The 12,432-nt window shown below is 39.9% G+C and overlaps 1 protein-coding gene across 1 annotated transcript in view; it reads left to right on the forward strand.

The window, feature by feature from the left end:
- The first annotated feature begins 10,868 nt into the window (after window positions 1–10,868).
- Window positions 10,869–12,432, forward strand: part of LOC139295539 (kin of IRRE-like protein 3) — a 98,321-nt gene continuing 96,757 nt past the window's right edge. The window contains exons 1-2 of the mRNA XM_070917733.1: window positions 10,869–10,890; window positions 12,125–12,274. Coding sequence (XP_070773834.1) covers window positions 10,869–10,890; window positions 12,125–12,274 — 172 coding nt within the window. The remainder of the gene's footprint in view (window positions 10,891–12,124; window positions 12,275–12,432) is intronic.

The following is a 12,432-nucleotide window of genomic DNA, read 5'->3' on the forward strand; positions in this document are numbered from 1 at the left end:
GACAATTGTAGTTCAGAGTGTCATGCCTCGACAATTGTTGAATAGATTACCATGCAATTTGTTGTAGATATTCATGGTCTCTGTGAATTTTGGTGGCCCCCTGACTTTTCCTTTTCAGTTTCAGTTTTCCTTTTGGGTTTGGCAGTTTGATCCCTGCAGTTTAAACCACGTATTTTGTAGGAGACAGAGTTGCTTTCGCCAGACATATTTGGAGCTTGTTCAAGAATAGATTTTGCTGCATGTTCCCCTTCCCATAACAGTGCAAATATAGGCCAGTCTAATCACAGCTATCTTTATGATATCAAACCTTCAGTGGTGGGTGATCACACTGTACAAACAGCATGATGACCTGCTGAACTTATCACCTCCAGCTTCGTTTCACACACTCCTCCTCAACCCGCCCACATCCTACTATCTCAATGTGGAGGTGACAACACAGACTGCAGTGGTACATTAGTGCTGATAAGGTCAGCCATTCAACAGCAGAGTAGGCCATAATCTTCCCTGACTTGACCTTTCCAACATAGATTAATTCCATTAGCCATGCAGTAGAGTCGTGCAGATGAGCAGCCTGTCACTACTGCACTACTTTCTAGTACTGAGGAATGGAATTGGATCGCATACATTTATAAATATATGAGTAGAAAGATTGGGGAATGAAAAGCTCCTGAGCAGTGAGGCTCTCTGGCAGGCAGAAATAATGCAGTCACACCAATTGTGCAGAGGCCCCACCCATAGGTATGGCTGGATGTGATTCATGTCTCACAATGAGTTTGTGTGATTTCCACTACATCAGCAGACAGCTTATATTCACCTGATTTCTTGCCTGCATTCATGCACCTGTGAGGGGGGGTGGGGGGGGGGCTGTGAGTATTTGATGAATATTTCCTCCAAGACTGCAGTGCATTACAAACTGTATAAATGGAGCCCTGCTGGTTACTCCTAGGTCACAGTTTGGGACAAAGGGTGATCAGGCTTTTGCTATTAGATCCCAGACACTATGGAACTCTCTGTCTACTGAACACAAACACACTAAGGCCCTGGTCAGACTTGGTATTAACATGCGTCCTGGGTGATCCGATCACAAGTGGACAGCTCTAATACCAGGTGTGAATGCACCCAAGACACATTGAGGACACATTGAGATCCGATCACTCAGACCACATTCGGAGGTGATATGTGCCGATTGTGTACACATCATTTTAACATTCACAGTGTAAGCAAATGTATGCACTCATTCAAAATGCGAAACAAGAAGAAGAAGACGCCACAACAACAAGCAAAACAGACTCTCGTGGATGGAGTACACACTAAACACGCTGCTCTGCCTCAACTCTCTGCGATTTACAATGGTTCCTGGTCGACAGATAGCTTTACTTGTTGTTTAAGTAACCGCTAACTGTAGCTGCTGTTAGTTAGTTAGCTGTGCAGCTAGTGCTCCGCCGCCCGGACTGTGACCTCAGAGCACCAGGAGAGTGTTGGTGTTGGCTAGCACAGGAGCTTTGGACCACCGGGAGGAGGAGGTTTAATATAGCTTTAATTAGGATTTACAGCTAATAGGCCTTTAGCTGCACGACTAACTGAACCAATTAGCTAACAGCAGCTACAGTTCAGAGTCAGAATCAGAATCAGAAACTGTTTATTGCCAAGTAACATACATTACAAGGAATTTGCTGTGGTCTGAAGGTGCTATTGTTTTGATAACAAATAAGTAGAATATAAAAGCTAAAATAAGAGTAAGAATAAAAATAAAAATAAGATACCTTTAGCAACAAGTAAAGTCAGAGCTATCTGTCCATCAGGAAACTCTGTAAATCACAGAGTTGAGGCAAGAATTCTCTTCCTAGCTTCACGTTTTTACAGGAAACGTGTAAATATAATCAAATAGCACTCTGCAAGCCATTTAATGCAAACTTTAAAACTTTTATCTATACGAAGGCTTTCAGAAATGTTTGATATATGTTTTTATTTATATTCTTCTTATTCCTATTTATTTTATATTATGTGCTCACGTCCTTTGGCCTTATTCTTATTTGATCTGTTTTCTGGTTTTAAGTACTTTCTAACATTGTTAAGAAAAATCATCATCATTATTATTATTATGTCATTGAAATTAATTAAAAACAGATTGTGTTTTGTATTGTACACCAAATTCATAGGATGATTGAGTTCATCCTTCACTCTTGACTCTACCTCATGATTTTATAAAGAACAATTCCGAAATCGAGAAATAATTATAGTTCTTTATCAAGCAACGAAAACATTCTGTTGTTTCAACTTCTCTCTGATTCATTTCATATTAAACTGAATACCTGCTGTTTTGGACTGTTGGTCAAACCAAACAAGACAAAGGAAGACATCCTTTTTGACTATTTTCTGACATTTTAGAAGCCTAACAATCAATCAAAAAACATTTATTGATGATAATAAATAATTTGCAGCAAATGAATTGCCTTGCCTGCCTTGTCCTGTGCCTGAGAGTCTGAACAATGGCAGTGTTAATGAGACGGGACTCACTACTTTACTGGTGTCTCATCTCAACCGTAGTGTCATAATGGCAATTACTACCTGCCATGGTTATATGAGACAGCTGGCAGTCTTGCGCACATGCAAATCAACACGCACTGATGTTCTCACCACCGTCTCGCGTGTTTACATGTCATTTCCAGGGATCACTGAAGGGGCTGGTGAGGTGCATTCTCCTTGTATTTATCAGACATTGGTACTATGGACTGCACCAAAGCCTTTTTCTGGTAGAACAATGTGTGTCTGGGTCTGCTTACATTTGCTCTTGTTTCATACTGAACTCCTGTGAGACAGAGGGAATATAGATGCTTTGTGAAATCAGTTAAGCCTGGCCTCTTTCTAAGCACAGAAGGGTTTCTACCGCTAAAGTTGTGCAAAGGTCACCCTTTTAGAGCTGACCAGGCGCTGTGTAGAGGAGATGGGATTTGGGATAAACTCCTCAACTTTCATTGCAAGCGCTAGCACAAGTAAAATACACAACAACAGTGTGTTAGTGTTAGGACATGCATGGGGGCATAATTAACTCTTACATACTGTTCATGTTCTATACCTTCACAGTATGGTTTAGGTTTACACCACTCGTTTATGGAGAAAAACCATCCACTATCACACAATATCATGTCCTATTTACCAAAGACATGAAAGTGTGCTCTTGGGTTACTTTAGGCAAGTCAACAAATTTCAGGCTAAAAAATGGCTTTTAGGACGTTTTTACTGCTGTCAAATTTGACCCGAACAGTAAGTAAGAGTTGAGAATTATAGGGCCAAAGAAAGAATACTGCTTAGCCCCCTCCCACCCCAATTTGCTTGTACTACTGGATGTTTCTTGTCCTACCCAGCCTTTCACCCACTAGTGACAACACTGGACATGCATGATATGTCAAGATAAATTTCCCACTACCTGTTTATCTATCTTATCTATTACACAATAAAAATTAAATGACTCATGCTATGAGCAGCTAAATACAGCATCTGACAACTTACTTTTTCATAATACCAGTACAAAATACATTTGGAGCAACACACCGCTGTGCATATTGTACAGTATATGTTCAAACATACATATAGCATGGCTCCATGTTTATTTCAGCCCTACTACATTGGGCAATGGTTCACAGAGAGTCGAGGCAATCTAACGCCAGTGGCCTTTGGCAGTGCCACAGGCAATATTCCCCTTCAGGACATAAGGGAGAACAGAGGAGCATGCAGAAGAAAAGGAAAAGCACGAGGGGAGTAGATAAAGAGGAGCTGTGGGAGAGAAGGAACAGGAGATGGGCAGAGCTCAGGGAATTGAGACGGGGGGGGGGGGTTGCCTGCAGCCTCAATTCCTCCTCCTCCTCCTCCTCCTTTTCAGAAAGTACTGGTGCTCCCAAGTTGACAACTGAGGTCAGACAGAAGCATTCTTGCCACGTGCTGCCCGTCAAAAGGCCTGTGAAATAAACACAAGCATAAATGAAACAGACAGAATTTTAAACAAAGAGAGAGGAGGGAAAGAGGGAGAGAGAAGGAGACAGAGCAAGCAGCAGGTTGAAACTCACAAAGTGTTTGTAAAATGGCAAATTCCATTAGCTGCATGTGCATTACTACATGTGGGGTTTGTTCTACAGTATTTGATAAAGCATTTCAGAGGAAGTTGAGTGCCAGTGAATGGGACAGAGCCGAATGTCCCTGTAAAAGTTCATGTGAAGCTGGTGGTGCATTGTGTCCCTGCCATGTCTCTTCTTTTTCTCACCACCTCTGTATGTGTGTGTGTGTGTGTGTGTATGTGTGCATGCAGTCCTTTCATGGTTGGCGGAACAAGTAAATGAAGTTGCCACAAGACACAGCGTAAAAGCAGTTGCCTTGAATTTAAATTTGTTCAATACAAGAAAGCATATGTGTTTTTTTCTGAATTATCTCCACTAGGCCAACATCCATGGAAATAAACAAATCTTGCCTTAAGTTTTATCTAGGACACATGTCAAACTCAAGGCCCTGTGGCCAGATCAGATTTTTCCGGCCTGCGAGATGATTTTGATTAATTGATTTTCTATTAATAGCCTATAAGCTACTGGCTATATCTCCATATTTACCACAATGTGCTGCATACAATCCCCATCAACATTCTGCGTTCTAAACCAGCACCAGGAGTTTATCCACCCTTGTCCACCCCAGCCTTTATTTGTTTGTTGCAACCACACCCCATGGAACATTATTTGGAACCCGGCTTTCATTTGAGGAAATACGGTACACACTTTAAAGTAACCAGAAATTTGCATTTAAACATCTTTTTTACTAACAAATATTTACCTAATGCATAGGTAATGCATATCTAATGCTTCCATGCTTAAAAGGTTGGCCTACTCAGTTGCTGAAAGACACCAAACACCTTTATAAATAAAATTATAACTAGTAACCAGTGCTGCATTGGCAATATTATTATTAAAGAGTTGAGTCTAGACCTGTAAACTTTTGTTGTGATTGCTGGGTCTGCTTACATTTGCTCTTGTTTCATACTGAACTCCTGTGAGACAGAGGGAATATAGATGCTTTGTGAAATCAGTTAAGCCTGGCCTCTTTCATATTGAATGATTTGGTACTATATAAATAAAATTGAATTGAAAATTGACTTTAATTGAATGTCATAAATGACAATTAATATATGTCAATATATATGCATATGTGTACGTATATGCACATAAAATGAGTAAAACACAGTAAAGTTAGTACACATCAGGGCCCATTCATGTCACAGGGATGTCTCCGCTCCATTGAGAAAGAAAAGAAAGAAGAAAACAGGCACTCGCTGTGTGTGTGTGTGTGTGTGTGTGTGTGTGTGTGTGTGTGTGTGTGTGTATCTGTTTGTTCAGTTCGGTTATGATGACAAGTGACACATAAGCCCCCTCATATGGTAAATGGTCTTCACTTATACAGCGCTCTTCAACCTTAAGAGTTCCCAAAGCGCTTTACAGATCGGGTCTCATTCACACATTTACACACCGATGGCGGCCAATATGCCATGCAAGGGTTCAGGAGCAACTTAGGTGGAGCCGGGGATCGAACCCCCAAGCTGCTCTACCCTGCTCTACCCTGCTCTACCTTGACACTGCGACAGTGCTAACCACTGTGCCACCATGCATATGTATATATTCAATTTCAAGCAAGCACATCAGACAGAGCTGGGGACCAATTCAATTCAATTCAGTTCAATTCAATTTTATTTATATAGCGCCAAATCACAATAAAAGTCATCTCATGACACTTTACAAATAGAGCAGGTCTAGACCGACTCTTGACCGACCGATGTTATTACAGAGACCCAACAGTTCCCACCATGAGCAAGCACTTTGGCAACAGTGGCAAGGAAAAACCTCCTTTTAAGAGGCAGAAACCTCGAGCAGAACCAGACTCTAGGTGGGCGGTCATCTGCTTTGACCGGTTGGGTTTGAAAGAGAGAGGGGGAGAGACAGACAGACAGACAGACAGAAAGAGACAGAGAGAGAGAGATAGACGTAGAGACACAGATAGACAGACCGACAGACATACAGACAGGCAGACCACAATTTATTATTTTTCTATAGGGCACACCAGACACAGAACACAGCTCTTTGTCTGTCAGGAGCAGAGTTTTTTTTTGTAATTAAAATACAGTATAAACACATACACAACTATAACATTTTTGAACCAAAGTTCCACAATAAAATATATGTGATCGTATGATGGACATTTACATTTTTTATAAAAATACTTTTATATCTCTTTATAAACATTCACTATTAACCAACACACAGAAGACATCAGACAAAGAACATAGGTCTTTGTCCAACAGAATGTAAGAAGATACCAATGAACAACTCAACCAAAATAACAGTTTCAAGCTCGGCCAGCACACAATCACCACACATAACTTTATTTCCATGACATAAAAATCGGATGATAACAAGTGAAATCCTAGTAACTAGCATAACACAAGGCGGAGCGAACTTTTCGCACAGCTTTGATGTAACCGAACTTGTGGTGCATCTCTTAATGATGTCCCACCTGCAACAGATTAACGTAACTGTATACAGTAGGTTGAAATAGAATAAGACACACAAATTAAATCAAAGTTTTGAATAGTTCACAATTCAACAATTATTGAAATATCAATACATAGTTAAATAACAATTCAGCTAAACCAAATGACAACAAAAGTTATTGCATGACAATTTACATATAGAGCAGGTCTAGATGGTACTCTTTATAATATGTAATTATATATATATTCTTTGCCTCTGCCAAAGGAATGTGTTACTTATCTATGAGGGAGATGCAAAAGATGAGGGGGGCACCCCTCATCCACACATACACTCTGAGGGTAGCCTATATGAGACCGCAAATGAAGGGCCAGATCCAATGTGTACTTATATAACATATCGAGGCTCAGCTGCGTAGTACAATAGCATCCCGGTTCCCCAACAAACAGCTTCATCCACTCATGTTTTCAGCACCAGAAGTCATTTCAAAGCAGACATATTTTGATGTTTGAGGGCACTGTAAAGCATTTAGTCATTTGTTGAAACATCAAGCAACAGCTTTGTCAACTTTGTAATCTATCTATGTGTGTGACCCCCACACATAAGAAGGATTGTGTCCCTCCAAGTTAGAGCACTATGGTATTTCTTGCATTTATTGCCATTTAGCAAATTTTATGATGAAATTGGTTTTTGGACTTTTCGTTATTATGGTAGCCAGTGAAAAGAAAATTGCATTGGCAATTGTTTTGTTATTTACAATGGTGTATAAGGGCCAATGTAGGCAAAAATAATAATTATAATTACAGAGCCAGGGAAGGGTTAATATTCAGAGAAAAACTCCAATTTCCAAGATTGAAGTTGCAAATTTACGATTAACATTCACTTCGGTGTGTGTCTCTGAAATTTGTGACTTTAATCTCAGGGAATATCCAGTTAGTTAGTTTCAATAGTAGATAAAGTTGTATTTGCACCTTTACTACAAGGAACTCAAATCTAATATATTTTAGGGGAATATTGTTAGTAAAAAAATATTGATTAAATTATTGTTATTATTTACCCCGAAAACTATGAAGAGAAGGTGCCAGAACTCTTTTCAGCCCTGATTGGTGTCTGAAGCTGTGCAGTCCTAACAGCCTTGACCTGAGGATAATGAGATAGAATCCAAAATGTGTTTGAAATGAACAGACACAAATAGAGAAAACACCCTCACTGGTGTCATCTTACCTGCATTTCACAGTTCACACTCTCTGTTTTGGTTGGAAAAACAGATTTTCTCCTTTGATCAGATCAGTCCACTCAGATCCATTTGGGTATTAGACATATTAACACACAGACCCGTGATCAGTAAAACAAAAGCCTACCTGGACGCAATAAAACTGAAAATTACCTCAGGTTGGGTCTAGCTTATAGTTACTAGGAACCAAGTGGACCCATGGAGACTTGACAGTCAACTAAAATGTATGTAAAAATAAATGATGACTGATGTTCATTTGACATCTACACACATAGTGGCTTTAAGAAATATATTTTTGTGTGTAAAATATTCACTTGAAGGCTGCAGCGTACACAGTGAACAGAGCTTTGCGACTGTCCTCTGCAGCTTATGGCACTGCTGAGTCTCTACAGAGCGCTGTGAAAGGAAGGCAGACTCTCAGCACTATTTTGCTAAATTGCTGAAACTGTTTAAGGAACACATTTCCATCTCCCCAGTAGACCTCTCACGGAACACTGTGGCATAAAGCTGCCATATGCCCCCCCGCCCTGGTTTCAGTCATCTTGGCAGGTAAGGGAATTGAGGGGCCCCTTATAAGCTTAATTGCCTTTCAGTATATCCATGAGCCAATGCGAGAATTGATTCCCCCATCGCTGGCTGGCAAATTGAAAGCAAACATCATGTTGAGTGTAATGTTGATCTTGAGATGTGTATGAAGCTGAATTAAGATTTGTCGAGGGACCTGCTCTTCAATTATATGAGCATATTCACACAAGTACCAGTAGTTTAGTTGCCAGCAGGCAACTTTGCTCAGATTGGCTGTAATTTTTCACTTTCTCCTCTGTAAAGTCTCCAAATCCACAGGCCTCTTAACCTTAAATCATCCATGTACAGCTCCTTGTGAAATGTGAATTCAAACTACTGCTCTACCTAAGACCTTCAATAGCATCAACTTTAAACAAAAGTGTATTATATTTTCCATTCCTTTCATACAGTTGTAAAGTGAACACAGCTGGAAACCTGAGGTTACAGTACTTCTGCTTCAAGTGGCTCGCCTGTTTAGCAAAACACCATTCAGCTGTCTTTTATCTCTAAATTGCACACATCTAAGCTGTCAACAGTCTCTATGTCAACAACTGGAAGAACATTTCCACACTGGTGTAATCGCTCCTTGTGCCAGGCACCTATGTAATTTGGCTGCTTGAAATCAATGTTTAATGGGTAAGACCTCCAGGCAAATGGGGGAAAAGCAAGGAGAAAATTCCACCAAGGAAATATGTTTATTTTGATTTGACTGAGACAGTTGTCTCCCACCGAGAAGTTTGGAGATATACTGATGAGATTCATTTGTTCTATTCTTCCTCCCATTAGTGCCTGCCCTGCTGTGCAGCCGTACCGTTATGAAACTGCAAGATGAGGGTAAATTGTCACATTACAGGGCTCCCCATAGCTGCACAAACCCTGTGTGATAGAAGGACACATAGACATGTACATATATAGTTTGCCCCCCACTGGAATCCCTGTTTGCTACTTTCATGCATCATGATCTCCTGCATTCTTTCTGTTTGTGTGGCAAACCCATATTTAAAACTTCATAGACTTGATTGTTCAGATGTATACTGAGAGGGTGACAACCACCCAGACGCTGTTAGTCTGACTCTAGCTAAAGATGCTTAGTGTAGAGTAAGAACATTGGGCCTCATGCAGGAAGCGATATATGAAGACATTTTCTCTTATTTTTGTTTGTATCCACGATTTTGAGAAACATAAAAAAACGTATGAATATCATATAATCATATTTGGATTATTATATGTTTTAGGGTAATTATAATGATTGGATTATTACATTTGTGGTCTAAAGAAATACTATTGGTCCATTGATCCAATTTAAGACTATAAAAGCTGAAACGCCTTTTTTTGATGGCATCTCTCCAAATCTTGGCATTTGTCAGAGTATTTGCACACGGCACAACACTTGCCCTTATATAGTGTTTAAGAGACATTTCTTATGCTAATAATAAACAATCAGCCACACACCTCCAATTTATGATTAAGTGCAATTCATCATTCTGGGTAAGAGCAGATTTGGATGGTTAAGAACATTTGGTGCATCTGGAGTTGACTTATCTTATTTGTTCTCTTAACAGAAAATTATGAGAAAAAATATGAGAAATCTAAGAGAATGTTGCTGCATGAGGCCCATTGTTGTACACACTTAGTAAATTCTAAATAGCAAATAAACTTCAAAAACCTCATACATTAGCAAATGTTGTAATTTGCATGACATTCATTCTTCAGAGAATAAACATGTGTGAGGATCCACTTGAACAAATGTTGAGTTTTGCTTCTTTGGAAAAACAAGATAGCCATACAGAGGCAAGCCAACTCTGCGCTGTATTCCTTATGCAAAGTGCCATTGAAAAGGAATACAAAGCACACTAATGCATTGGTAGTCAAGGACTGAAGGAGGAAAGACAAAACAGACCACTATAGAGGGATAAAGAGCATGTAGTAGTTCAATGGAATGGAAAATCATAAAAAGAAATACAAATAATGACTGCCACACTTTGAAAAAAGCCTTTGGACGCAGTGTTCCCCGGATGGTAACAACCTTGACAAAACATTTCCTCTGTAGATATAACTCACAGATGCTTCCAAATCATGCTCCTTTCTCCACCAATGCCTTTTGTGCACATTAGTAATGATGCTAAAATGCAATGACTTTCAATATAGAACAGTGAATAGTTTTCGTTATTTAAGGCATCAGTAAACAATAGCTTCTTAGAATGAATCCTCTCCAGGGTGTGAAAAGGCTAAAGGAGTAGAGGTGGATGGGGAAAAAAGCCCCCTGAGGCAAATTATGATTTGTGATTTTGGGCTATATAAATTGACTTGACTTGAAATGTATTTAAGATGTAGGGTGAATGTGGAGGCCAATTTATACTGGTAAACGATCAGAGGACGCAAAAGGTGTTCTTAATGCAGACAAAGTTCAACCAATCGAATCCCAAAAGGTGTTCTGCGTCTTCTGATACATGAATCGGCCAGCAGCTGCTATACGTGAAGCTAAAGGTGAAATACCTCATTAAACTTCATAAACTTCTATTGTTTTTGATTGGAAGCTGGAATTGGAAATGGAAACCACCCAATTTGGTGGTAAGCTAAGAGCTAACCATTCTGGTCTCTCAGCAGTGTTGATTTATTGGTCTGTTGGCTAATTTGCTAACCACGCTACACCAAAACATCTCACAACTGAGGTTAACAGAGACTCATCTCAAGCTACAATAATCTCATACGTACACCAACACCAAAACAATGTTTCTCAGTAACTGTATATGTGTTTTTCAATGGTGGTAGCGCCTGTGGTTGTTGTGGGAACTGTTGGGTCTCTGTAATAACATCATAAAGAGTCGGTCTAGACCTGCTCTATTTGTAAAGTGTCATGAGATGACTTTTGTTGTGATTTGGCGCTATATAAATAAAATTGAATTGAATGAAGGGAAGACTGAAGCACATAGGGAAAGAGGACAGACTTGCTGGTCTGTCTGGTTTCATGTGACTTTGTGTGCGAGAAAACCTCTCAGTTGAGCTTTGTGGTATTTGTCCCGCCCCTCCTCCACTGTGATTGGACGGCTGGCGCAGCGTTTCACCCAAAGTTGAAAATTTTTCAACTCTCGGTGACAACTAAAAAACACGGTCAGCGCTCAACGCAGGATAGACGCTCAGCGCCTCGTCACTCTGCTGACGTTTGTAGCAGAACGTTAATACGCGGCGCTCCCATTGGAAACAATTCAAAAAATACGCTGGCCTCAGAAAAAAATGCTTTGGTGGACACAGGTCCTTAAGGAAGGAAGGAATCTGAGAAATAGCCTTGTGGCTTATATGGCTGCTACATGATTGGGATATCACAGGACCCAACACTGATGTTGCTGGCCAATTATTATTGACCAATTATCTGACCAAATGATTTCTCAAATGTATTGATTGCATTAGTGTTTGTTTCTGACCTCATTCTTCTTGTCGATGTCCTACTGCTTCGATTTGGATTTTTGAAACATTTTAATAATCTGTGCAGAATCATTTCTCAGTTAACAAGCCCCGGTATTTTTTTGCGCAGAAAAGGGAGAATATTAGATTAAGATTGCATCAGAATTACAGAATATAAAATATATGATATCATCATTTCTTGTTTGATGTCAAGGTCTTTCTTACATTGGATTGACCCTGTGTTTAGCTGTTATGTTTTTATCTAAGGTATCAGTGTAACTCTGTGGATAGCACTGCTTGTCAGTAAATTGTTGGTTTTTGTCATTTTCAAGTGTGTGAGTTTGAATTATGCTGATTTATTGTACAAGTTGGACTAATCAGTTTACCCTTTTTGCCCTTCCAGGGAGCTCTGCTGTGTTCACCCAACAACCCACAGACTTGGTGGTGGTGGCAGGCCAGCCGGTCACCCTGCCCTGCTCCATCCCTGGCTACCATGGCATGGTGCTCTGGCTGCGTGATGGTATGGCCCTGGGTGTTAACAGGGATCTGTCAGGTAATATCTAATTTACTGAGTTGACTGATCTCATCAGCTAATACAATTCAATAAAGGAGTCCTCTACAGTCAAGCATGTTAGTGTAATAAAATACCATAAATCATACAATTACACCAGGTAGCATTAATACCACTTAACAAAGTCAGCACCAAAAATA

The sequence above is a fragment of the Enoplosus armatus genome, chromosome 13 (assembly GCF_043641665.1).
Source record: "Enoplosus armatus isolate fEnoArm2 chromosome 13, fEnoArm2.hap1, whole genome shotgun sequence".
Classification (NCBI taxonomy): Eukaryota; Metazoa; Chordata; class Actinopteri; order Centrarchiformes; family Enoplosidae; genus Enoplosus; species Enoplosus armatus.